The following is a 27,910-nucleotide window of genomic DNA, read 5'->3' on the forward strand; positions in this document are numbered from 1 at the left end:
CTTCGTTGGCTTTCCTACCAGTCCGCTCTTCCCCCATCACTTGATGCCTCAGAACAGCTGTGATAAAATCACCTTTCCCTCCCATTGCTGTAATAATTGTGTAAGATTCATCCATCACAAGATCCCATACTGATTGTGGCTCCCCAGTCATAGATCTTCTCATCCAGGTCAATCTTCTTGCAGTTAGGACTTTCAAGCAGAAGTAGAGCCATTCATGAGGACACAGGAATGTGCTTTGCTGGGTGATGGAAGGTGACTCGGGGGTCTTGGGAGAATCCTCTTCAGTCGTTCCTCAGGTTGCGAACGCTGCGGGTTGCGCGTTTTTGGGTTACGAACTGCTCCGAACCCAAAAGTACCAGAACGGGTTACTTCCAGGTTTCGGTGCTTGTGCATGCGCAGAAGCACCAAATCGCACCACACGCATCACATCACACACAATACTCTGCGCTATGTTCTCTGGGGGAGAGCAGGATTGAGGCCTGAGTGCTGAAAGATTTTCTTATGAAGAAACTCTGTTGAGGCATTTATTAACTAATGCATAATCTATATTAAAAACTAGCTTACGGTCCACTGCTATGATGAGCCACGACTTCTGATGGCCCTGAACAACCTTCCCCATTCATATGTTTTTGTCTTCTATGATTGCCCAGTTTCTCTTGAGGCCATTGGTTCAACATCTCTGATGTCACATAAAGTTTGTATTGGTACATGTGGGAAAGGGCACATTTATAAATGTAGTGTAGTGAAAAGCTTTCTATAACAAATTTAGTATTTTGGGTGGGAAATGGATGGGAATGGTGACTTCTGCTTACTGTCTGGAAGTGATGAGCAAACTTTTTCTTTCATAAGCACAATTTGCCATTGGGAAGCGGAAAAGGTGCAACTCATTTGTCCCATGCTTTTAAAAACAGTGCTTGATTCCTGTCCCAATTCCTGATAGGCAGGGTGCATGGCGATCTGACAGCATTTCACTGACTGCAATCTTAAGCTCATTCAGAATGGAATCAATAAGCCCCCTATGCATGTGCGCACACACTCGGCACATGTTGACAATTGCACAGCAGTTAAAATAATGTCAGCACTTCGGTTTGAGGAAACACACACACACACACACACACACACACACACACACACACGTTTTATACCTGATGGGTGTTCACTTAGGTTGACAAAGTTGCTATTATGCAGCCCCTTGTCGTGGGAATCCTATTAGTGTCAGTAAAACTCCTCTGGGGCAAATGGTTCCATTTCCAAGATGCAGGGAAATCCTTCAGTCCATAGCCCTGAGCAGGTATTCTAGGCAGTTTTGCACAAGCCGAGCAATAAGAGAGAATCCTCCGTTGCCTCTTGTCATAATAATGTAGAGCTTAATGGGAGGTTGGTAATAATGATGCATGGTTTCAGAGGCTAGCTTGCACAGCTTGATGGTAGGAATCCTCTTAAAAGCACACATTATATTAACCATATAAATAAATGAACAAACACCAAAGAGCCTGCCCTCCCTATGAATCCCTGCTGGTCTGCTCCCTCAAACAGTAACATAGTGTGGTTGCCATTCACCCACTGCTACACCCAGAACATGGAAAGCAGGGGGGAAAGCTGTGGCTTCTGGGGTGGGGTGGGGAAGCACCAACCACCGTGGGTTACAGGCAGAGTATATTCACCACCACCACTAAGTGAATTGCTGACTTCCTCCTTTAGTTGTACCACAGATTGCTGCCCTTTCCCTCAGAGAGCTGAAAAGTTTTACATCTGTTGAAAGAGAGCAGGATCATGCAAGTTCCTCATCTCCGTGGTTTTCCCAGACTTTACCCAATCCCCTCAAGTTTCAGAGGTGTTAGCATATGGTGCCTTTGCTATCTAGAAAGCTAGATTCCTGCTGTATTTTGGAAATGAAAGCCAAGGTTCTCCAGAAAGTGTGTATAGGTGACAAATATATGGTCCACTTCACCATTCCAAACCAACAGTGAAAGTTGCTCACAAGGTACCATTGCATAAGACTGGGAGATGTATCAGGAAGGGACTTATATCTCCCAAAGAGCAATATACAAATGTCTTCAGAATACACTCAAGCTTGGCTTCCTGTAGGCACCAGAGAGGAAGGAATTTCATACCTGGGATCTATTGTAGGGAACATTTTCTATATGTGGCATGCCAGTGGTCTTTGATACATCATTTTTGATGTGTCCTAGGCAACACACTGCTGTATCTCTTCAAGGCATCTTGACCTCAGTTCCAAGAAACACACCAGCAACCTTGGCTATCTCTGCTTTGACAGTTGTTCAGCTTGAAAGAATTTTGCAGGGGAAGAATCTTTTATGATTAAGGCATACTTCTAAAAGTACAAGTGTGACTTTGTTTTTCCCCGTGTTCCATCACAAAAAGGCCCTTTCCTGCCTCCCTGTTCTCCCTCCTCCCCAACAACCTCTCACCTCTTCCCAAGAAGGGAACAAAGAAACTCCAAAAAGAGAAGCAAAAGTTGTCCCCCCTCCCACCTTCCAAGCCTGCAAGTCTAGGCAAGGACCTTGGCCTAATCTGTGTCTGTCTCTTGAGCCTCTTTATGTCTGCTCATAGGTTGAGATGATTTATTGCTATAGGTTCAAATCAGCATGTGAAATATAATTTAAGATCACAGCTTAATGCCAGCTTCTCAATGGTAGTTGCTGACTCAAGCTTAAGGCGACTTTTCGTTTGTTCTTGGTTGCTTATTCACATAAACGTGCAGATCAATATATGGCTCTGATATTTGCGTAAGAACTCCTCTACTTTCTAGACATCATGCCTTTCACCCCATTATTCAATATTTGTATTCTTTATACATGCAAAAGCTTACATCCTCCTCAGTTACAGTTGCTGTATTGCTTCCTGGAGGAGACTGTCATTGTATACCTTTGAATTTCTTGATGAATCTTCCCTCTCTGAGCCAATCATCCTGCACCTCTCCTGTCTGCTGTAGTGAGTAGTACATCAGGATTGCTGCAAAGAGGGATTGGACTAAAGCACTAAGCTTCAATGCAGTGCATGATTCAAGGTATAGCCTCGCTTTGGCATACAGCTAATTCCAGCAGTCCTTACACCGCAAAGTAGAGGGCAGATGGATTGTGGGAATCAGTTTATGTGTCCATACAGATGTCCACAATGGACTCCACATATGGTTTCCACTTTAAGTCTCCATTTTGGACATTCTCCACACATAGAAGCTATGTAGAATGCTTCTTTCAAGCCTAATTTCATCAGATGGAAAGGCAATGGGGGTGATCTTGTGGGCATCCACAGGAAGCCTCTGTGGGCACATGTGTGGCTGTGGGTGCCATATTGGAGAACCCTTTGCAACATCATACATCCACTGACTTACCTTGTTTACTGTTGTGAGAGACAGATGAGTCAATGAGCATTGAATACTTTACCTTCTTAAATAACAAAGGCTGTAGCTTTCAAACAAATCCCAAAGAAGTCAATGAGAACCTTCAGCATACATAAGCATGGTGAGGGTTCAGGGGTGTTGTTGTTGTTTTTTATAAAAAAAATGGTACCTAAATTTTCTAAGTTAGTTTAGCCATCTATAAACTTCACTGATAAGGTGTTTGGAAATAAACACTGACAGGTTTACCTGAAGCCATGTGGTCAGTCCCACCATCTCAATCTCTAAATTTTAATTTAATACCTAAATTTCCCAAGTTAAGAACAGTTTTCTATGAGTTTCAAAATCAGCAATATGGGAATAAGCAATGACCACTGAAGCCCATGTGGCTAGCCACTCTCCCACCTAATCAAATTTGATAACACAGTATTTCTGGGATTAGGCATTAGAAAATCCCAAATCACAGCATTTTCCATACTAATCTCCTTGCCAGTCAAACATACTCCAGCACAATGCCTTAATTGTTTTATTTTGCATGAGGAAAAGACCCTGCTGGAGGTTGTCATTCTTCATATAGGACTATTGTGCTGGTCACCATAGGCTGATCCTTTCTCCATCTCAGCATTGCAAGTACACTTTGCTGTTAATATGTAAATAGAAAAAAGAGTCCTGTTTTGAGGAACCCAGTAGACGTTGCTAAGAGAAATCTGTGAGGTACGATTCTGTTACATTGTACCAAGTTAGATTTGTTTTTACTTCTGCAGTGTAGCTGGCATTGCACAGAAGAGTGAGATGAAGAAACGGATTTGGTTCTGGAACAGGATCTTACGAGTTGCAAAAGATAGCACAGCAGTCACTGTGTTGAGTCAGTGTTAAAACACTTGGCTGGAACTTTGTTTTATTCATAGGAAGCTAGAGAAGTATGGCAAGGCCATTTCCTCTTATAAATAGCCCCTGGAAGAGAGCAGATGAAACAGAGACGCCTCATCCTTTCATTTAATTTTTCAATGAAAATGCTGTTTTGGCATCACTGAGAGTTATAGCTAAAACAAAAATTCCCTATTTATTATACTTTTTAATAAATCCACATTGGAGGAAGGAACATTAGTCTTGATACAAGGTACGATGAGCTAAAAAAAATCACAGAATGTTCACATGTCTTGAAAAAGCTAGATAAAGTTGGCCTGGAATATGTCATATTTTCCAAAATTCACATGAAATTATTGTCAACATGACCTAATCACTGTAGGAATATAATACCCCAAACCATGGTCTAAAGAACAAGCCCTCCATAGTTTGGAGAATTATACGGATGCAGCCAGTGTATGCTGGTTGAAACAGAAACTCATGGATTCATCCATGCCTAAGCATAGCTTTGTTAAAACTTTGTCTCTACGAAAAAGGGACTGTTACTGAGGGATGGGCAGTGTCAGACTAGCTGTACTTCAGCAATAATTAAATTGGTTCTGATTTTGTGTCTATGCTGTGTTTCAGATATCATGGTTCTGTACACTGCTTAGAATATTTTTCATGAATGGGCAGTATGAGAATATTGTAAACAAATAAAAGACTCCTTTAGCAGGCAGCACATGCTGTTTTGGACAAATCCAAATGACATGCATTCCTCCTAGGATGCTTGTTGCTCCCTAAACTTGTGATTTGTTTCCGTGCTCAGAAAACAGTTCTGGCCATTATGCACAGACCAAGTGGGATGTGCTTAACACTCTTTTGTTTTCCTCAGAACGTGATTCCGAGTTGTTTTCTTTGAAATCCCGTTGGGATATCTCTCTTTCATTATATATAATGCAGCTGTTAAAATAGCTGGAGTCATCCAGGGCAAATCATAAAGCAGTTTCCTTATTGAGATCTCGGGCATTTCTGAATATTTTAGCATCACAACAGATTTATATATTGCAGCTCCAAAATGCCACAATCACTCTTGGTGTCAAGATCAAGTGCCTAGCTTTCTTCCTGCAGAGAAAGTTATGCAGTTGAGCAGGATTGGTAATGTGGTTAAGACTTTTTTTAAATTTTGAGTAATGACTGAGGAAAGGGTTGTGTCTGAATACCACACAAGGTCTTCTGCTAAGTAGCTACTTCTGAATTACCTTTACTAGTAAATAAAATGAAGCTTCCTTTTTGATTCCCCCCCCCCATGCTAAATGGCTCTCTGTAGGCATAATCCATCAGTGGGTTTATAAATTATGTTTTACATATAGCAGTGGAAAAACTTGAGGACTGAGTGCATAAAAAGCAATGTGTGGGTAGGAGGAGGGATGTTAGAAAGGTTTTTTTTTTGTTTTAAATAAAACTCCCTCATTAAAAAGATACATTTGGCATCCTCAGAAATGTAGACTGTGGTCTGATTTTGCAAAAGACAACTTTGTACATTCTTCATTAACAGAGAAATTTAGTCACTGTAATGATTGATAATAAAGCTGCCTTAGTATTTTTATTAATAAAGCCATCACAAATTTAGCGTCAAGATGTCAGGCAAGATGAACAATTTTAAAGTCATTTGATGCGTCCTGCCATGAAAAGGAGAAATGGAAAATCCTTGACACGTCAGCTGTGTCTCATCGAAATCTGCATGCTTGTCATGGTGCCACCAATTGTGGGGTTGGGAGGCTTCATCAAACAGTTGGCATGTATTCCTTCTCCCAGTATAAAGAAAGCAAAGCAAGACATGTGTCCAGAATTTGGGGGAGGGAACCTGGTTGTGTGCAGGCTTGTTGTCCTGGGTAGCATTCTGCCGACAGGTGGACTTTGTTTCAATCAGTTGGTCAGGGAAGCCTATGGAAGTTTCAGTGAGCAGAATTACAGCGGTACCTCGGGTTAAGTAGTTAATTCGTTCCGGAGGTCCGTTTTTAACCTGAAACTGTTCTTTACCTGAAGCACCACTTTAGCTAATGGGGCCTCCTGCTGCTGCCATGCCGCCGGAGCACGATTTCTGTTCTCATCCTGAAGCAAAGTTCTTAACCCAAGGTAATATTCTGGGTGAGTGGAGTCTGTAACCTGAAGCCTATTTAACTTAAAGCGTATATAACCCGAGGTACCACTGTATATGATTATCTGAAATCTGAACTCCCATTCTATTCCTTAAGAGACTCTGACATGGATTTGATAGTATTGTTTAGCAAAAAATAATCTCTCACAAATATATCAACGCCACCTCCTCTTCCTCTTTCAGGCCGGTATTATAAAGTATAATAAATAATTATAGCTTTGGTCAGGATGCTAAAAATTGACTCTTTAAAAAATTGACAGCATAAGCAGGCAACAAACATCTTGACTGATTTTGATATTTCCAAAAGTAATTTCTGAAGCTCCCATTCTTGATATGGTTTTGTGATGAGTGAAATATCAAGGATAATTTCAGTGACACAAACAGGAATGTGGAAGGCCTCCGTGACTGGCTGCTTTCCTTCAGATTGCAGAGTGGCTCAACTTGAGGCTCATTGCAGCTGGGTCACTCCTTGGCCCATCGCTCTAATTACTTTCAGTTATTGCTTCTTCGATGGGGCTTGGCTGTCAGTTGGGAAGAACTTTTGGTCATTACTGACTTGCTGACCCCATGACCTAGAGGTGAAAGACCGTGTATTCCCTTTCTAATTCGCTCAGTCAGCCAGTACCCTTAAATCAGCAAATAATTATAGACTTATGTATACTAAGTCGCTTAAATCCCAAAGATTAGGCGACTACATTCTTTATATATATATTTCCTTTCAGTCTAGCACTTGAGAAGGATTTAACTGTTAAATGCAAATATTTAATAATCACTTTATTATTTCTTGATTCACATACCCTGCGCACACTTGCTAAAGTCAGTAAAGACATTTATTCATTTTTGTTTTTTAAAAAACTACCTCACCTCTTTCTCAGAAGAGACTCAAGAGGGCTAACAAAGGATAATGCAAACAGATTAAAATTGTTCTGTTTGTTTTATAACACCAGAAAAACCAGAAGTATATACTCCAATTAATAACTAATTAACAATAGCACTAACAAATAATTCTGCCTATGTGTTAGTAGCTCTGAGCAATCAATTCTTTATGGCCCAACCTTGATGGTTTGATTTTCTTCTTATTCAGCATGACTTGAAATAAACTCATTTAGGACTAAACTGAAAGATGCTGCTCTAAGGCAATCTTGCATCCCCTACAGCAGCAGTTGGGGGGTGAATCCTGGCAATCACTTGATGGTGAAGGACTTGAAGAAACACAATTGGGGCTGCAGCTCAGTGGTAGAGCATCTGCTTTGCCTTCTGAAGGTCCCAGGTTGCATCTGCAGCATCTTCAGGTAGGACTAGTCATGACAGCAGCCTGGAACCTGCAGGGTAGACAATACTGGACTAGGCGGATGAATGGTCTGATTCAGTATAAGGCAGCTTCTGATGCTCTGGGGCTTGAGATCATTATGCAAGGATTCACCTACCCTGTATCAGCTCTCACTTCTTTTCAATTTCCTCCTACAACAAAAAACAAAGAAATGGAAGTAGGAGGTGAATAAATTTCTTAAGAACCGTATCTTGTATGTTCAGCATACTAACCACAAATATAGAAGAAGGATGTCATTTAGACAAATATTCAGCTGAGAAGCTTGTGCAATCGTATTTCTGCGCCAACATCTTACGGCTTGTTTAGAAGAGCTGATATCTTTTCATTTGGAGGTTAGAATGGCCTCTATGAAGGCTTGCTAATTGTTTAGGAACTAATATCCAGGTGTTAACTCTTTGGATCTTTTTAGGGGTTTTTTGTTGTGGGTATACCAGAAACCACAGAAGATTGCAAAGCCGTGTCATCTTTTTATTGTGCTCTCAGGTTTTGCATCTCTTGACAGTGAAAGTCTCACTTATTCCGAGTTACTTTGTGTGCTTTCCAGGAAGCATAATGAGTTCCAGTCCTAAGGATGTCTAATGTACTACTGATGTCCTTGGCTAAAATGTGACTCTTAAGAGTCGTGTGTGAAAAAGGGGGTGAAATGCATGATCCATTTTTAATAAGAAAAAGACTCTTCTTTATCTCTTCAATATAAGAAAGAGTGAAGTGTTTAACAAATTTGAAGACATGCACGGTTCCTTTGTGATCATGAGTTTTTGATTAAGGAAATCAGGACAACTCCGCCTTGCTTAGTATATAGTGAATTACTTTGCTTTTTTTAATACAATATTTATTAATCTTTCCATTTTAACAATCCAATAAAAACCACATTAAAACATTCCAAATTATAATACAATCAAAAAAGCAAAATATTCAATGCCAAATTATATATATTTTGGGTGACTTCCCATGCTCTGAAGTTCGGGGGGTGATGATCTAATCTCATACTGCATTTCTTAATTAGTGCAAATAGCCCAAATAAAACATTTCCTATGTTGATCCTTCATTTTATAGTGAATTACTTTGAGTGGTGTGTTTGTTGCTGCTCAGTTGGTAGCTTTTTTTCCTGTTCATGCCAGAAAGGAAGTTAGAACCTCTATGGCATCCACTTTGTGAGCACTCTCTTGCAACTTCACTGAAGTCTTTGTAGTTGGTACAAACTTTGGTAATGAATATGTCCTGTGCTCCTCATACTATTGATTGGGGGAATAAAAGGTAATGACAGCAGAGTATGTTAACCAAAGAGAATATTTAGAAAGCAATGCATAGCAAAATGCTTTTGGACTCATACTATCATGCCTGAAGTCATAACTTTCTGTAGGAGTCCAGCATTCTACAATTCTACCTCGGGTTAAGAACTTAATTTGTTCTGGAGGTCCGTTCTTAACCTGAAACTGTTCTTAACCTGAAGCACCACTTTAGCTAATGGGGCCTCCTGCTGCTGCTGCCACGCCGCCGCCACGCGATTTCTGTTCTCATCCTGAAGCAAAGTTTTTAACCTGAGGTACTATTTCTGGGTTAGAGGAGTCTATAACCTGAAGTTTCTGTAACCTGAAGCATCCGTAACCCGAGGTACCACTGTATAAGTTCTTTCGAAGTGTAGTTCCTTATAGCTAGTCTTTTTCTGTCTTTCAAATTGTACAGTGCTGGTAGCTGCCTCGGTATTGTCAGTGGGGATATTCCCATGTCCTGCCCCTGCTTGAACCTGGATACTGTCTCTTTTGAGGTTTACATCATGGTTGCTATTTTAATATTTGCAGAAGCAGCATCATTAGGCAAGAAGAAGAAGCTTTCATCTGGCCCAGGAAGGTTCTCCTTCAGAAAAGTGCAGAGAGTCCACGTCTGGCAGCCACTCTCAATAAGTGGCCTCAGAGATCACTCTAAGCCTCTTATTTACTTGGTGGATGTGCATGTGTCTGTTAAAATAAAGAAATACATTGAGGATTCCAGGGAGGCAGTATCCCCCACCTGAGAGACCCATGAGTATACTCAAGAAGTTAAATTGCCATTTCTGTTGTGTGTGTGTAAGGTTGTGTTTTCTGGGCAGGATTCACCAGAGGACTCCCATTCCACCTGTGCAGGGGGGCTTCACCCTGCCCACTCTCCACCCCCTCACGTCTCTTGAAATTGACTCTGAGGGGTTTGGGAAAATTCCCAGAACAGCACACAGTGGGAGGAGAGGCAGGACCAAGCTGGAATGCTTGTGCAGATGAAACATTTGTAATAGCGTGACATTGAATTCCACCCCATGTTGAGATGCAGAAAATTTTTTCACATTGTATAATAATTTAGTACTGCCATCTCTCTCATATGCTGAAATGTATAAGGCGTGAGGATCCAGCCAAAGTTAAGCAAATTTGTCCTGTCAGGGTTGGCCAGCCCATGAAGCAGGGTGAGGCAATTGCTTCAGGTGGCAGATCTGCCCAGCTGCAATGGATTTGCTACACCACTGCATCCCCACTCACCACTGTCTGTCTCATTTTACTCCCCTGGCTGCCTCATGTGTGCATATATACAGCAGCATTTTTAGTTTTGCCTAGTGTGGTAAAACGTCCTAGGCTGTGTCCTGTTCATTCAGTGGGAAAGTTAAAGTACAGCCTCAGTTGAATTATAAGATCTAAAATGCTTAAAGTTGGCAGAATCATGTGCATTGTTGTTCTCCCTTTAAAGTATAATAAAAATAACAAAACAAACCGACAGTAAATTTTATTTAAGCTCAAAATCAGTGGACGTGGTTTCCCAGAAGTGTATTTTCTTTACTAATATCATTAATTCCTGCAATTTTATGCAATTGCTATGGCTGCGGAAAGCTTTGAGAATGGACAATTTTCAAAGAATCCCCATTGAAGGATCTAAAATGTTTTAAGATTCTTAAGTGATGTTACCTATGCAATTTTTAATAAATAGTCCAGACCAAAAGCTTTTTCTTTTTACCTTGGCTGCTGGCGCACAAGGCAACTTTAGATTTACAAAAGTAATTTTTTTTTTTTACTGTTGGCAGGAAGTCAACTCTAAATTATTATTATTATTTTAAAGTTGAAAGCTTGGCACTTTTGGGGATTCGTGCTCTTTCTGGTAATAATTACAATAGCTTAACGAAGACTTGGTGAGCAATTAAACAGATCTATGAATGTTTGTGTTTTTAATTATTTTTTGGAATGGGATCAATCGTCCTCCATGAATCCAATTTTTTTGCATCTTTCACAGAAGAAATGTCTGAACTGCTATTTTTTTTCTTTGTTTTTAAGGACTGGGGAGCTGGAATATGTATGTCTAAGATGGAAACATCCACCTCAACTGCTGCTGGAAAGAAAGAAGGGAAAAATGCCCTTCTGGAAGGCAATGGTTTTAATGAAACAACGAAGAAAACAACTCCTTTAGGAGCAGCAGCAGCAGTGACACAAGGAGGTACTTTTTTCGTTGTTGTTTTGTTTCCCACACTTTGAAAGCAACAGGGGCTCTTTTTCATTAGACTGTTAGGTTTTAATATGAACAGAGGCATATGTTCATGTGTGAATATGCTGAGTTTATTGGGGCTCTTGGTCTTAGAAAGTTAAAGCAACTGGAAGTTGACAGACTGCAGATCCCATGCCTTCACAGAGAGTATATGTTTAACGAAGCAACCTGGACCTGTTTTGAGACGCATGTGGCTTTTGCATTCAAATTAACTCTAGAGATAGTACTGATTGTCAGTTGTTGCTGTTTCCTGGATGCCTGTGTGGAATGAACAGAGTAATTCATCTTCAGGAGGGGAATGCAAAATGTTCTGTCTTCCAGCAGAGAACACTATAATTTACAGGTTTTGTGGTTTATTTTGCTATTGTCCTGTCCTGTCCTGTCCTGCAGCAAAAATCGAACCATTCACCCAAACAGCTGATTGTTGTTTAATTTAGGTGTGTGTGTGTTTTTTTTAAAGTTATAGTTAATATAAAAGCATAAAAGGAATTCAGATCATGATGGCCCCATGCTGACTAACGTGAATCAGAAAGAATATGGGGAAAGGGGCTAGCCTGAAAGGACTAAAGACTCTTATTAACAGAGGATGATATCCAAAAGATCCATTGAGGTTAGTCCATTGATTTAAATGGCTCAACTCTGAGTATGACTTACATCAAGGGGCTCACATTCCCTTAGGAGCAATTTTCCACAGGCTGCATAGAAATAGTTGTCGTAGCAAAAGTGAGTGTAGCCAGGCACACAACTCTCCACCTTCCATCCTGGCAAGCAAAAGATACTATGACACTTGAAGGATACATTCCAGCCAGGTAAAACGATTTGAGGGGAATGCAAAGCAGGGCCAGTAATGGTTCTGGCCCAAAAAGAGGGCATAGCCTGGGCAGAGTACGGAGGGCCGGTCTGAGAGGTCTGGGGGGCTACATTTGGCCCATGGGCCTCATTAATTGGGTATCTCCCAGAGAAACCTAACTCTAGTAAAAATGGGGTTTTGCAAACCGGAACTGCCTGGGAATATGCTACGGATTGCTCACTGAACCCTACATTTGTGTATAGCTGACTGGGAACTTGTTGGTATTTGCTGTTGTAAGAGAGAATCACACACAGCAAAATCAGAGAACGGTTGCTTGCTCTGGTTAGACACCAACCACTCCTTGTTTTCCTTGCATGGGACAGAATGACCTCTCACAGCAGGAAATGAAGGAACAAATTAGCTGAGACTTGACCGGTGGAATGTGACAAGTGGCATTTCCAGCTATATAAACTTTTTCAGCTGATTTTTGGCCTTTCAAAAATATTTCTCATTGCTGGACAAGACTGTGTTTCAGAATATATCTTTGCCTCATTCTTTTGACACTACATAGTCCCCTGAACAGAAGAATGTAGGAAAAGTTCCCCACCTCCCTTGCCATCAGCTTTCTTTGTTTTCTTGGCTATTTGGTAGATAACATGGGCTTGCCAGGGGAAGTGAGAAAGTTTCCCATCTCTTTCTTTATAACTACTTACAATTTCAAAAGGTGTAAGTCTATATTTCACCTGTTGAAAAAGAAACCTCCCAGTTGTTGTTTTTCTGTGAAAGCATCAAATATGCAGGACAACGGTTAAGGGGTGGGCAGTGGGGAAAATCTTTTAGAGATCACTGACAAAACAGAACAACAGCAAATGTTACTCATAAGCTCTGGAAAGAACTTTATTGAGAGATGTCTCAAATACAAGATAAAACCATTAAAACCAGCCACACAACTGTACACCATGGGTTTACTCAACATAGTTCTAAGGCGAATGTTCCATCAATGCAAGGATTTCTCCTTGTGTAGCAGAAAGTTTTTCCCCTACGTTACCTGTCCCCTGAATCTGTTCTGGGGTTCCTCCCGTCCTCTGGAGCAGATTTGTGGACAGCGCAGGGGACAAGCAGAGGTGGGAAAAGGAAGGGAATCACCTTGCACTAGCACAAAACATTTGCATAATACCAACCCATATTTTTGAACAACCACATAATACTGCTATGGTACAACAGTGCTGTGCTTACCACCCACTGCCCTAAGGGAAAGCAAGGCCCAGCTCATGATGCTTTATATTGGTATAAAAGCACTGAAATGTTTAGTGTGGATTATAAAATGACAGCTTAAAATTTCAGGTACAGTGGTACCTCGGGTTAAGAACTTAATTCGTTCCGGAGGTCTGTTCTTAACCTGAAACTGTTCTTAACCTGAAGCACCACTTTAGCTAATGGGGCCTCCTGCTGCAGCTGCGCAATTTTTGTTCTCATCCTGAAGCAAAGTTCTTAACCTGAGGTACTATTTCTGGGTTAGCGGAGTCTGTAACCTGAAGCCTCTGTAACCCGAGGTACCACTGTAATTGGAAGTTTAGAAACAGTAGCGTCAAAACACCGATTATGATGGCCGTCAGTCAGCAACATTTCCCAGATCTTAGTTGAGGGCTGTAATATGCCTGAGAGACTCTCACCAAAAGAAGTCAAGAAGAATGACATCTGATATTGCAGAAAGCATTGCTAGCCCTGCCAATATGGTTCTAGGCTTCAAACTTACTTTGAAAGCCATTTGAAAAGGATCGCTATGTCATACTCACCAGTATCTGGTTGGTATTTAGTAGTATTTGATGGCTAATATGTAGTAGTAATCAGTATTTGACAGTTCATATGTGAATTCTGTCAAGCTCAAAACAATCAAGAGATACCATATTAAAAGCATTTATATTTTGAAGTAAAAGAAGAATCATATTCAAAATATAAATTTGAAATTGAAATACCTTGTTTTAAAATCTGGCTGGTCAAATTAGAAAATTCAATGAATGTTGAACGTTTGTAAATATTTGTTTCAGCTCTTAATTGAAAGTGTCAAGTGCCTTATCGTTAACAGTATGCCCCCCCCGAACCCCACAATAATGCACACCCCTCATGACACAAATACCAGCTTGGAGAATTGATGGTGTTTACGTTGGCAGCATTTCCCCCCTGATGTCTAGCTCTGTCAAGACTAATTTTAGCATTTCTAAAGCTGGGTAAAAATATGGCCTCATTACTTTGATGTCAGAGCATGGTTTACTATTAGTATATTCTGGGGTTTATCATTTTAGTCATGTTTAACACGGCTACAGGAGGCATGCACTATTAAATCTGGCTTATTTTACATTCCTGTCCAGGATTATTTATTTGGAACAATTTCCTCTCTATCAAAAGACACAGCTAATGCTGAGTTTTAATGTGTTATTTACACACAAAATAACCTATTTACAACTTGGTATCTGCCGGAGGGAGAATGAATGGGCTGGTGCTCCCTCCATTCTGTTCTATCGGAGTTTAACAATCTGGATTGCTAATAGAACCATTTATCATGGGGTGGTAATTTATTTTATGTTAGTTGCATAGGTCTCACTGCCTCTGATCTATGGAAATACTTCGTGTATAATGAAGTCCAACAAGTCATTTGGTGTAAACATGGGAAAGCCAAGGTTGGAGCCAGTGAAAACCAAGATGTACTCTTTACCCTAGGTAATATTTCTCAGAAATTAATGCCTTGGTTGATTAAATAAAAACCCATCACCTTGCACATGTGCTTTTAAGTACAGAACTGTTGGAATGGAATATTGTACAGGGTACATTAATGCTGCAGAACGAAGAATATTCTGTGTGGGTTTTTTTTTAATTTGAGGCTCCAATAGACTACTTCTTCAGATCAAGGGTCTAAAAGCCTGTTGTAGATGAGGTCAAGAAAGCATTTTCTCCCATGTCCAATTGATTTGATATCCCAATTGAGTTGATATCCAATGGCATGCCAACGCCCCCTAATAAAATATTTGAGGGGGCTGGGCCCTCCGAAAGTTGATGGAGATTGTGTGCTGGATATTATATGCATTGGCTGACTTCAGATGCACCATCACTGAGTGGACTGGATGACCAGCATGCCAGTTGGGCAGTGGGAACAGGCACCTCCTAACTCAGCTGCATACAGTGGGTCTGATCTGCCAAAATTATTGTCCAAACCTTTCCCTTTGCTGGGCTGAACAATCAGCCCACAGAAATGGAGTGGGTACCCTAGGAGACTCTGAACACTAACATTGCCTGAGGGGAGGCTGTACATTTCAGGGGGACAGACAAGCTTTATTTCAGAAAACCTTGCCCACCATTACCAAGCTTCTCATCAATGAACCCCTAATGTGCTTCTAAGGAATTATCTAGTTTTGTGGGACACACAGTTGCAAAATGGCTGCAGTAAACTCTCAAAGAGCTCTAAAATTATACCCAATGATAAACAGACCAAGAGAGACACTTAGAATCACCTGTTCAGCCTCAGTGATACAGTTGGGGCTAGAAGGAAGCAGCTTTTCCCACTCTGATTCCCAAGCAGTCTATGTAAGCAACACAGATTGAATCGTCCCCCCAAAAGTCATGAGGATTGACAAGATAGATAGGTGGGTCAGCCATGAGCATGGGAAAGAGAAGGTAGAAGGAAAGGAGAATCCCAGCAGACCTCATATAAACAAACCAATAAAAATGTCAACTGTGTGTGTGTTCCTTAGAATTAAAGGAATAAGAAAATAGAAACTGCCACTTAAAGTCGCCTAACCTATCCTCCTTGGCAAGCCAGTGACGGCTCTAGAGAATTGTTTGCCTGGTTTCGCCAGAAAAGAGCAGCAGAAGAGATACTTATATATTGCAAATTACTTCAAATTCTAGGCCTCTAAAATTCTTTTCTCCTTAAGCTGTTTTCTGTTGGAGTAGATTGGAATGTGTTAGCCTGAGAAAACTGTGTGAATAAAGTATTCAGATCTCTCCACAGGGTTCACATTGACTAACATTGTTCAGGCCATCTCCTGGCCTTTCCCCCGACCATCTTTAGGTTCCTGAGACCTCTAATAAGCAATGTATGCCATCTAAATTCATTTTTCTCTTATTTTTTCTTATGATGGGACAGCCCAGAGAACCAGGGACTAGGACAAACTACTGAATCAGGTGCTCCCTACCTCCTGCCCTGCCTCTCCCCTGAGAAAATTTCTTCCTCCTACCTCAGTCAAGGTGTCAGTGCAAACATTAATTCAGGTTAACCAGGCTTTCGGAACTAGCTAAAGATCTGCTTTAATTGCAGCACTTGATTGGTTTTAACAATGAATCCCTTAACTGCACTGCAGAGGAAATTCATTCTAGCAAAGGAGCACTCAGTCTCGTGGCTTGTTCCTAAACTCTTAAACGTAGTTAAGGGAACCCCAGAGTTAACATCGGCACAGGTTCTTTCCCCAATTAACTGCATAACAGATGTAGCTAATCATGGCACACTGTAGAACAGAGGAAATGGCTACAAATTTAGACCAATTCCTCTGGTGTTGAAGTCATGGAAACAGACTGTAGTGAGAATGCAGGATAAGGAGATACACTTTGTGAATTATTGGCAGGCAGATGAAATGTTGTTTGAAGCTATCTATGTGGCTGTAAAGTGGTTTAACTGATACCCATCCTAGGTGCATCTCTGAAGGCTGAACAGAAATTTCCATGGCCTTACTAAATGCCTTTTCCATCCATCGTCTCTGTTGCTTTTAGTATGTCCATCAGCAGCAACATCCTAAAGTGAAGTTCATTCTGTATGACGCATATTGCAAAACATGCCCTTGGCAATTTGGAAATGGACACTCCTAAAAAAAGGTGTGTGAAGTCTTGTTCCATGGCCTAAGACACATTCAAAATGTATGATTTCCACTCTAAGGGTTTATAATCTGCAACTGTGCATTGACGTGTACTGGATTGCCATAGACATGATGAAGCGTTCAGCCTCCCAGTGGAAGAGAAGCAGATGCCAACACTCTATGGATCTTGGCTGGGTGTGAAGACATTTTTATTTCAGCATGAATGGGGGGGGCATTAATTTTATTTGATTGCACATAATACTTTCTTGTTGTACCTATGATGTTGTCATGTATTTTAGTTTGTTAGAGATTGTAGATGATTCATAAAATGTTGTAAGTTACAGAAATGTTGTAAGTTAAAGAAATAAATTAGAAAAGTGTGGTGTGGAGAAGTGCTATGGCTGCCATATGTCCGGAATACTGCAGCCGCAAGCAAAAAAAAAAAAAAAAAGCTCAACAACTTCTTTTCTGTCCAGAATTTCACTTTTTGAAATATGGCAACCCTAGGATAGACAGAAGTTTTTCTCCTTCTCTTATAAGACTAGAAATGGGGACATGTGATGAAACGGAATGTTGGAAGATCCCAGAAAGGCAGAGGGAAGTTTTACCTCCATTGTCAGAGACAGTATGCCTGAGTACCAGTTGCTAGGAAAAGCAAGTGAGGAGATTGCTGATGTGCTCAGGTTCTGCATCTGCTTGGCCACTGGGAGAACAACATGCTGAACTAGGTGGGCCTTTGGCCTGATTCAGCAGGTTTCTTCTGATATTTTTATTTTTTTACTGCCAGGAGAATTCCATTAACAGGTAATGTAGAAGAGGGAAGAGTGTACAGTCATACCTCTTGTTACGTTCGCTTCAGGTTACGTCTTTTCAGGTTGCGACCCGGAAGTACCAGAAAAGGTTACTTCTGGGTTTTGCCACTTGTGCATGCGCAGACGTGCACAATGACATCACGCGCATGCGCAGAAGCGGTGAAATGCGACCCTCGCATGGGCAGATGCGGGTTGCGTTCTTTTCAGGTTGCAAACCAGGCTCCAGAACAGGTCCCATTCACAACCAGAGGTACCACTGTAATAAGAATGAGTGAGCAGTGAATTTTGCTGTAGATCTATCCTATCTAATAACTACAGTATAGACTTGGGGGGTTCCTTTTCCTTTGCAATTAATCTGAGGGCTTCTAGACCTTGTGAGTCTTTCTTGGTAGAGCACATACTTGTCACATGTAATGTCCTAGGTTCAGTCCCTTCCATCTCCAGTTATTGGATGTTAGGTAACAGAGCTGGCGAAGATCTCTGTCGAAGAACACACAAACCTTCCATCAAATGGAGTATGCAGTATTGAACTACCGTAGGTCAGGGGTCAGCAAACTTTTTCAGCAGGGGGCCAGTCCACTGTTCCTCAGACCTTGTGGGGGGCTGGACTATATGGGGGGGGGGAATGAACGAATTCCTATGCCCCACAGAGATGCATTTTAAATAAAAGCACACATTCTACTCATGTAAAAACACGCTGATTCCCGGACCGTCCACGAGCCGGATTTAGAAGGCTATTGGGCTGGATCTGGCCCCTGAGCCTTAGTTTGCCTACTCATGAACTAGGTTGTTCTTCACCAGCATGGTACCCTTTCAGGTGTATTGCACTGCAACTCCCATCAACCCCAGCCAGCATGGTCAAGGATGAAGAAAGTTGCAGTGCAAAGCATCTGACACACACCACATGGGGGGATACTGAACATACGTTAAGACAGCTCACATAATTATATTAATTATGACAAAATCAAAATAGGAAGAGCTCTCACCAACCCTCACCCATGCTATTTCAGCAATACCCCTGGCTGAACATATGAGCTGGAGGCAATTTTATTGAGGACCAGTGAAAGAATCTTATATGGCAAGTTGGTCCTGTTAAAACATCTTCATCTTAAAAAATCACAGGTTACCATGTCCTGGATATCCCGCCCCCCACCTTTAAAGAAAACAGATGCTTTTGTTTTAGTCAGTTTTGCTTCACTGAAGTTTACTACGTTTCTTAGTCTGCAATCCTAAACCCACTTACCTGAATGCAGTAGGACTTACTTCTTAGTAGACACGGGGGCAGATTCAACAAAACCAGTTGCACTGGCAGGAGGTCATCGCAATAAGTCCCACTTCCACCCATGGTTAGGATTCGCACTGTATGTTAAGTTCAAAGTTCAGTTTGGTTTCTAAGAGCGGAACTTAATGGTTTAAAGCATTTTCAGAGGCAGCCCTTCTACAAGCTACAAGTCTTGCAAAACCTGAGCTCCTGGATAAAGTACAGCTCCTTGTAAGACCACAGCTCCTTTGCAAGTTAAGTAGAATAAACTCTCTGAAACCACAATTTCAGGGTTGGGATTTGAGCAAGAATATGGCTTGCTATTCTTTTGGAAGGGCAATTCTGTTATTTCTGTACCGGTAGAGTATAGTCACTGATTACTCCCTTGGATTTTCTCCAGCTGTACCATAATGTTACTTAAGGACTGCTCCAGATGTTCAGAATTTCTTCAGTCTCCAGAACTCTGAAGTTGATGTTATGCAGCAGGACAACTCGGGGGCTCTTTGAGATTAAACGTGGATAAAGAAGATTGACTGTGGAAGTTGCCACAGTTTAAAGAAATTATGGGTGCCTGCCCATACACTGTGTTCTCCATAGCATGTGAAAGGCATACATGTATTTATTGGGTATGGAGGCCTAGGACCAAGTGCCAGTTTGCAAGATGTGTTTGGCATCCCTTTTTACCTGCTGTCAAGTATCAGCATGTAGGTAAATGAAATGTCTTATCTGCTAGTTTTTGTTCCATGTGATGCAGACCTTAACATCCACCACCCTATCTACAGATGGATAACTCCCATGCATGGAATAAATATTTTAAGGCAAAGTTTGAATGAGCTGTAAGACTTGTATTCCCCCCTCCCCCTTTAAACAGTGAATCTTTATTCGGGGGGGGGGGGAGAGAATCAATAGGGACTTAGTGGGTTTCCCCTTCTCCTATTTAAAGGCTGCAGCAGATAAAAATAACCCGAGCTGAAGGAAGGCCGCTAACACAAAATAAATAATTACATTATGGAAAAGGCCTGGAGAGATTGCTTGTGTAAATCACTTTTAAACGAGAACAAGCTCCAGATAAAATCCATTCTTTTATCACACAGATTAAGTCTTTTCCCTTTGACGCTAAATAATTGATAGGGTTTGGCAGAGCGTTCCACAGCTGCCTTTGCGGAGCAGTGGGACTGCTCTCGGGGTCAGGCGAGTGGCAAAGAAGAATGCTCTTAAGAAACGCTGCGCTTCCACTACTGACACCTAGAAATGGGGCTTGAATTCCCCACCCTCCTTAAAGAATGGCCGCCGTGCCTTGAAAAGACAGTGGAGCGCCAACAGAGCAAAGGGATGATTGTGCTACTTCCTTGACACCTAACGGCAAAGCCTGAGGTGGATTTGGTGTGGTTCTTTTTACCTAGTGTGTGAGTTTAATTAAGCACAGTGTAACACCTTGCATAGATTTTGTATTTCGTGTTTCTATTAATGTCGTACCATGTGATCTCTCTCTCTCTCTCTCTCTCTGCTTAATGTGGCTCTAGACAAGGACTTGTGGGACCCTCACTTCAAGGTCAGAACACTTGAGAGGATTTATTGAGAATAAATGCAAGTAAGCCCCTCCCACCCGCCGGCACTTTCCAGTTTCAAAAGTGGCCAGCGTTAACCATTACACAAGCCACACTCCTTCCACTGCCACTGCTTTTGCTACCACTGTCTTCATCGCAGCAGTGTGGAAACAAATAACTGAGCAACAAGTCCCAATAAGGGGAGCTTTTCTGACACAACAAAAACTCGTACAGCTGCTACACAGCTCTGTAACTTTGACCCCTTTGCAGTCAACTATTCCAAAGTGAGTGCTCACACGCGATACACCAGTTGCCAAAGTGTGGCAGAAAGGAGTTTGCACGGATCTATCTAGGCCTTTGGCCCTCTAGATGTTGGTGGACTGCATCTCCCACCATCCCTGGCCATTGACATGCTTGCCAGCACTGATGGAAGTTGTAGTTCAGCAACATCTATAGGGCCAAAAGTTTCTCATACCATCTCTAGGCCCAGATAATTCTCATTCTTTCCCAGGTCCTGCTTTCTGTCTTCTCTGGTTAGAAGCCTACACAGACAACTGAGCTACACTGGGGATTTATTTTTTTTACCTCCCATCAGGTGCAAATGTGTTGTAAAATGAGTGGCAGAATGGAAAGTAAAATGGTAATCAGTATACACCCTGCTTCCCCCAACAAACATTCATTTCAGCTTTAGGTAACTCTTTCTCAAAACACCAGATGGTCTTGGTTGTCCTCTAAGCAAAACCTAAGCATTGTTGCCTACAACTGATGGCAAGTGTTTCCTGTAAGACAGAAGGTATTGGGGCCTTCCTGCATCAGAGTCAGAAAGCAGCTCTGGGATTTTTGTGACAGACCCTGTTCCTGGGACAAGTGGGAGAAGAAATAAAAGAAAATTCCAGCTCTGACCACTGGCAGAGTCCGCCTTTCTCTCTCCACTCAGTAACTACAACCCCATCCTTCACACATCTGAGGTTATGGCGAAAGGCTCACAGGCCAGGAATGCCTCAGCAACCTCATTTTACAAATAAGGTGATGCTGTGAGCGATGTGATATTAAATACTCTTTCTGCAAAGAACCAGGTTGACTGAAGAGCCCCTTGTCCCAGTACAGTGGTACCTCGGGTTACATACGCTTCAGGTTACACACTCCGCTAACCCAGAAATAGTGCTTCAGGTTAAGAACTTTCCTTCAGGATAAGAACAGAAATCGGTCTCCAGCAACGTGGCGGCAGCAGGAGGCTCCATTAGCTAAAGTGGTGCTTCAGGTTAAGAACAGTTTCAGGTTAAGAACGGACCTCCGGAACAAATTAAGTACTTAACCCAAGGTACCACTGTAATAATTTCCTAAGGGTGGGTGGAATGATTGACACTTCAGTGCATAACATTTTCTCAAAATGGGGAGGGTGGAGAAGAATTTGGTAGACCAACCTTTGCCAGCCTTGTGCCCTCCAGATGCACTGCCTGGGGCCGTTGGGAGTTGTGGTCCAGAACTTCTGGAGCAGGGGTCAGCAAACTTTTTCAGCAGGGGGCCCGTCCACTGTCCCTCAGACCTTGTGGGGGGCCGGACTATATTTTGAAAAATATATATGAACGAATTCCTATGCCCCACAAATAACCCAGAGATGGATTTTAAATAAAAGCACACATTCTACTCATACAAAAACTCCAGAGCAGGCCCCACAAATAAGCCAGAGAGGCATTTTAAATAAATGGACACATTCTACTCATGTAAAACACACTGATTCCTGGACCGTCTGTGGGCCGGATTGAGAAGGCGATAGGCCTTAGTTTGCCTATCCATGTTCTGGAGGTTGGTGAAGGCTGATATATGTAAAGGCTGAATGATCCTGAAAGTTTTAGAAAACTGGCAGGAGGCGCCCCGTGATCTGGTTCAGTGGAGGCTCTGAGGCGCCTCGTGGCTGTCTGATTGGCGGGCTGCTTATTTATGTAAACAGCTTCAAAACTTTTTAGCATCTTTCTGTTTTCACAGAGTTCCAAGGGGAATTCTGAGCAGGCATTCTCCAAGTAACATCCTGAGGAGATCAGAATGCTGTTTGTAAAAGAGCTTTTCAGTCTGGCGATCCACAACATTTATTCCAAAAGAAGCTTTCTGCCACATGAATTTACTCCCTGCTCTGAAACAGATCCAAGAAATGCTGCTCAGAGCAGATGCGTTTCTAAATAAACAGCTAAAGTCAAGGTTTTGATAACTTCCTTTGTATCACTATAGAAGTCCAAATGTGGAGTTTAAAAACAAAGCATGCCGTACTGGGGGGGGGCGGGCAGTAGAGGGCTTTTTTTTCTCCCTCTCCCCTTCCCTTGAAGCTTTCACCCTCTTTCTGTTGTGCTGAAGACTAAATGGACTAAAAGGTCATAGAAAGTTAAAACCAGACGTTAGATATTTCTGCACATAATTAAATTATCCGAGCCTAGCTTATGTCTAAAAGGCCCAATGCTGTAAGTGGCTTCGTAGTTTCAGATCGGTTTGTAGACATAAAGGAAATGTCAAATCATAACGATGAAAGAGGTCAAAAGTCATGTAATCCAAAACATACGCGCCACCACTGAAACCAGAGATCCACAGAGCTCTGGATCAGGCTCCTTAGATAACAATGTGCTGCAAACAACCAGTAAGCAAGCTTAGAATCAGGGCCCCAACCCAATGCAGAAATACGTTTTAAGCCCAACTGAAACCAATGGGATTTAAGCGCCTTTAATTCTGCTTTGGCATTTGGCCAGATTCTCTATTAATCTGTGTGTTCTGGAGGAGTGAATAAAGGGAACAGACTGCATTTCTACTTGCCTTTATATTCCTTCAACAATGTGCCTCTAGCTACAGTCAGGTAAAGCATTCTGAGGTAGGCAGGGCTTTACTTCATCTTTTGAATGTGTAAGTTTAAACTAGATCTGTTGAGTGTCCACGAGTCCCAGCTTCTCGGAACTAATTTTTCAATGTAAAATGCAAAGGTTAGGTTTAAATATTCATCAGAACAGTCCTGACACCCATAATCCATGCAACTGGGGAAGGGTTAGAATGCAATGGAAGACCTTTGCTGGTCAGGGTCAATACTACTGTGCAGGCTCCCATTTCACTAGAGTGGTGTGAGCTGTTGGCAGCCTGGTGCTACAGATGGTAGGTAGACAGTGTAGAGCTGGGCCAACCAAGGATCATTTAGATTAGGGCTTCCCAAACTTGGGTCTCCAGCTGTTTTTGGACTACAACTCCCATCATCCCTAGTTAGCAGGACCAGTGTTCAGGGATGATGGGAATTGTAGTCCAAAACTGCTCAGGACAGAAGTTTGGGAAACCCTGCTTTAGATCCTCAGCTTGCCCAGCTCCTGGAAAGGAGCCTGATCTCAGTCTGCCTCTGCTGCATCAGCCTGGAACTGGTTCATCAAAAATCAAATACTGTCTCCCAGCCACACCATCTTCTATCCTGGCTGGTGCAAATGGCAGCGCGGCTCCATTCAGCCCTGTTGTTCCTTGAGTTAGGATTGCTTCCTTAGATTAGGCAATTATCTAAGAATTACAATGGTTCTGAGAACGATTTTGCCCTTAGTTACTTTGTACTGCTAGTTTCATTCACAGATAACTGGAGTGAATTTGTGTGCCATCATATTTTACGTAGGCTCAACCTGTTTTAACCAAAGTGAGCAACATAATACAAATTGGTCGGTATCCTGTTTTTGCCAATGGGGACTTGATTCCTCCCACTGTTTATTCAGGTAACATGTTGCATCTTGGCGCTGCTATTCATCTTTGCTTCCTTTCGCATACAAGGAGGAATACACTGAGACAGCTTGCTTGCTAGAACAGTACTTGGCACAGGAACTTACCTCTCTAATGCTGGCCTGTAATTAGAGCCACTGGTGCTCTCTCCAAAGTGTTAGCAGCTGGAGAAAGTAGCAAAACAAAACAACACAAAGGTGATGATTTTGCTAAGTGTTGTTTTTTATTGGTGTGTGTATGTGGGCTTTCGTGAAAGTATTATGACGTACTCTCTCTCTAGTAAACTTTCCTCCTTTCCAGAAGTTTGCTTTGGGAAAGGAATCAAACTGCATTTGGATCAAACATTGGTGATACTTGTTGTGTTACTTTTTGCAGCTGCAGGATGTGAAGCCTGTTGATTTTCCTGTGTCATCTGTATGCACATGAAAATGTCTTTTTATATATAAAAAAGAAAAGTACAAAAAAGTGCTGTTGGCTCTCTGACAGACTCTTGGTTGTTCAGTCAGGCTCACAATTCGCCAAGCTGAGTGAAATCAAAAGCACTGTTCTGCGTTAACAAAATATGTGTTTTTTTTAGTTAGTTAGTTAGTTGTGATCCACCTTTCCACAAAATGGTACAGAAGGTGGCTAACAATAACAACACTTCCTGTCTGACTTTCCGGACAAATCACATATAATAAGTTTCCAAAGGCCAATCGTGGGATCAGAACAGTGGAACATGTAGCTCTCTTAACACCAGTTTGTTTCCAGTTGTATCATTAATATGAACACTATAAGAGCAAGAAAGATCTGTTGACCTCAACAACAGCAGATGACCAGAACTAAAGGCAGCACATAAGGTCCCTGTATGGAGTTGTACTTGACGCCTAAGAATTTTTTCTGTAGAGAAGCTCAGCTCCCAGGTTTTGCTTTGGTGGTTTAATTATATACCTGACATTAAAGCTAGGTTCACCAAATGATTTGCTGAGGTTCCTGAATATAGGCAAACCCGGATGAGCATATGGTTTTGGGGTCAAAACCACATATGACTTTAGCTTTTAAATGAGGCAGCATTTAGTGGTTGAACGTGAGTTTTTAGTGGTTAGACAGTCTGAGCAAATGCATTAAGGTGAGCATGTTACTTTGAGGGAGAGATGTTCAGAAGGTCAGACCATGTTCACCTTTTGCCAACTCTTTTCAAAGCCAAGTATGAACAGCAGCACTTGATACTTTATCTTTCCATAAGGACAAGGACCTGACAGTATTATCCTCCCCTCTCCCCAGAAGACATCTGACAGATTTCATCATTTAAACAATGCCAAGATTTAAGTAGGCCTTAATCCATATTTGAGGATCCTGGAAGAAAGGGCATGCTGCAATGCTGCCACTACTAGTACTGCCCCTATTACAAATATTGTTAATAATTGCTAACACATAATTATGAAAGACCACCTGCATCCATACACACCTGTCTTAGCTTTATGCACTGCCCTCTGATCCTGTGTTAGGCTAACAAGTACCAAGGACAGGACCTTTTCAGTGATGGCCCCGCACTTAAGGCTCACACTTCCTCAGGAAATATGACTGAGGAACATAGGGGTGTTTGGATTTTTTAAAAGAAACTTTCAAGCACTTTTTAAAGCACTTTTATTTCAGTCAGCCTCTTACTAATTGCTGTTGCATTTATTAATTTCTGCTACGGTTCAGTTTTAAGGGATGATAATGTGGTTTTCATTTGATGGTTATTTTATAATTTTTTAGCACCATTATTCTACTTTATGAAATTTTGTACATGACCTTGAAGGAGCAATTGTGTCCAAAAAGGCAGTGTATCAGTCACATAAGTAATAAATGTGTAAGTGGCCCAGGATGGAAGTATCCTGGGAAGCAAGTCTGGGCATCAGATTTTCCAGGGCGAGCTTCTCTCAAGTCACTTACTCCCAGAATCAAGAGATGGAAGGTTGTTTGTAATGAGCACCACAGATTCTTCCACAGGGGAGTGCTCCAGTTTAAAGCCTCATTTTCAAATACTCAGTTAATGCATTAATTAGGACAGTTGTCTGAATGATTGCATTCAGTTCCACAGATAAACAATATTTATAACGAACTGTTTGAATGGAGCAGGACAAAGTGTGCTAAGGCCAATTTGATGGCTGCCTTTTATAGAACCAGCTACTAAAACAGTGCCTAAGCAACATCTGGAAGGCAACAGATTGTCACAGAGTCACTAACATCTGAATCAAACCAAATTTATTGCTGGTTGCTAAAAATATATAGAGGAAAGTAAAAGTTCCAAGCATTAACTATGTGCATTGTAAAGATAAGTAACGGCTGCTATAAGATCACTTTAAAAAATTCCCTTTGGGACATGAAAGAGGTCTTTGAAGGGAGCAAGTTTTAATGCAGAAATGTTTGTGTCATAAATATATATTTGAGATGGACGGAGTGGGGAAAATATTGTTCTTATTAAAGTGAGGATGGGTTTCCTTTTATGATAGGCAGTAACAGCTCTTTAACCTATGTATCATTCCAACAAGCTAGCCTGGGCATTAGAGTTTTCCAGAAGGCCCCATGTCTCTTGTTTCCATCATAGCAAAACTACAAAGTCAGTTACTAAGATGCTTTTCTGTACATTATGCTTTGATATAACCAAAATTTTGCTTACAGGGTATGAAGCTTATTTTGCTTACAGGGTATGAAGTCTTGAATCACTAAGTATTTCAGTTTATTATTATAAAAGGTGTGTGCATGTGATGTATTTGAATATTTGTGTGAAAAAGCAATAAGCATGCATAAGGACATATTTCAAGTGCACAAAGGTTATCTCATGTATTATCTCAGCTTTAATCTTTACAAGAGCCCTGCAAAATAGATCAGTATTAATATCTCTACTTCTGGAAACGTAGCTGCTATGCTCAGCGTAATTACAGTGGTACCTCAGGTTACGTATCCCTTTAGATACATAATCTTCGGGTTGCGAATGCGGCAAACACGGAAGTGTATACTTCCAGGTTTCGTCATACGTGTGCACACAGAAAGGCGCTTCTGGTTACAGACTTTTCAGGATACGGCCGGGCCTCCGGAATGGATCCCGTCCATAACCAGAGGTACCACTGTATATTGTTAGCAAAGAGCAGTAACAGATCTATTGATTTCTGCCTGTGTCATTTTCCCTTCATGAAGAGGACGCTAGGGAAAATAATATTGCAATCTGATCATAGACAATGATCCATTCCTCTATGGTCTTATGTATCCAGCAAACAAGCCAGAGAATGGAGGGGGGGAGCCACATTGGAGCAAAAAATATACAGAGAGCTATATCCACCGAAATAGGAAATGTGAACACACAAATTGAAGAGGAAGAAAGATCACCCTAAAAACAGACTATCAAAAGATATGAGCTGTATATACTGTTACAGAGGGAATCTTTCCAGCTGTTTATATTAAACTCTGTTCAACCCAGTGGACCCACTGAAAAAATATATCTTAATTATTTGCTTAAATGCAAGTATTTGCAGGATCAGTTATTCATATACTTGCAGGATCAGGACAATATCACTCCTTAGAGTTATAAGGGTGGCAACTTCTGCAGTATCTTTAGCCCAGTCCTTATGAAAGTTGCAGCATTGATAGTAGGTAGTCATCCTACACTGTAGAACTTACTGACTAGTAAATACCTTAGAATAACTTTGTGTTTTGGATTTTAACTCCCTGATTATTGTTTATTTGTTCTGATAACCTTTCTTTCATTCTTC

The 27,910-nt window shown here is 41.4% G+C and overlaps 1 protein-coding gene across 1 annotated transcript in view; it reads left to right on the forward strand.

The window, feature by feature from the left end:
- Positions 1-27,910, forward strand: part of GLI2 (GLI family zinc finger 2) — a 191,562-nt gene that overhangs the window by 34,740 nt on the left and 128,912 nt on the right. Inside the window, exon 2 of the mRNA XM_083488595.1 lies at positions 10,989-11,148. Coding sequence (XP_083344721.1) covers positions 11,010-11,148 — 139 coding nt within the window. The 5' untranslated portion in view covers positions 10,989-11,009. The remainder of the gene's footprint in view (positions 1-10,988; positions 11,149-27,910) is intronic.

Source organism: Podarcis liolepis (assembly GCF_965112155.1).
Source record: "Podarcis liolepis genome assembly, chromosome: 1".
NCBI lineage: Eukaryota > Metazoa > Chordata > Lepidosauria > Squamata > Lacertidae > Podarcis > Podarcis liolepis.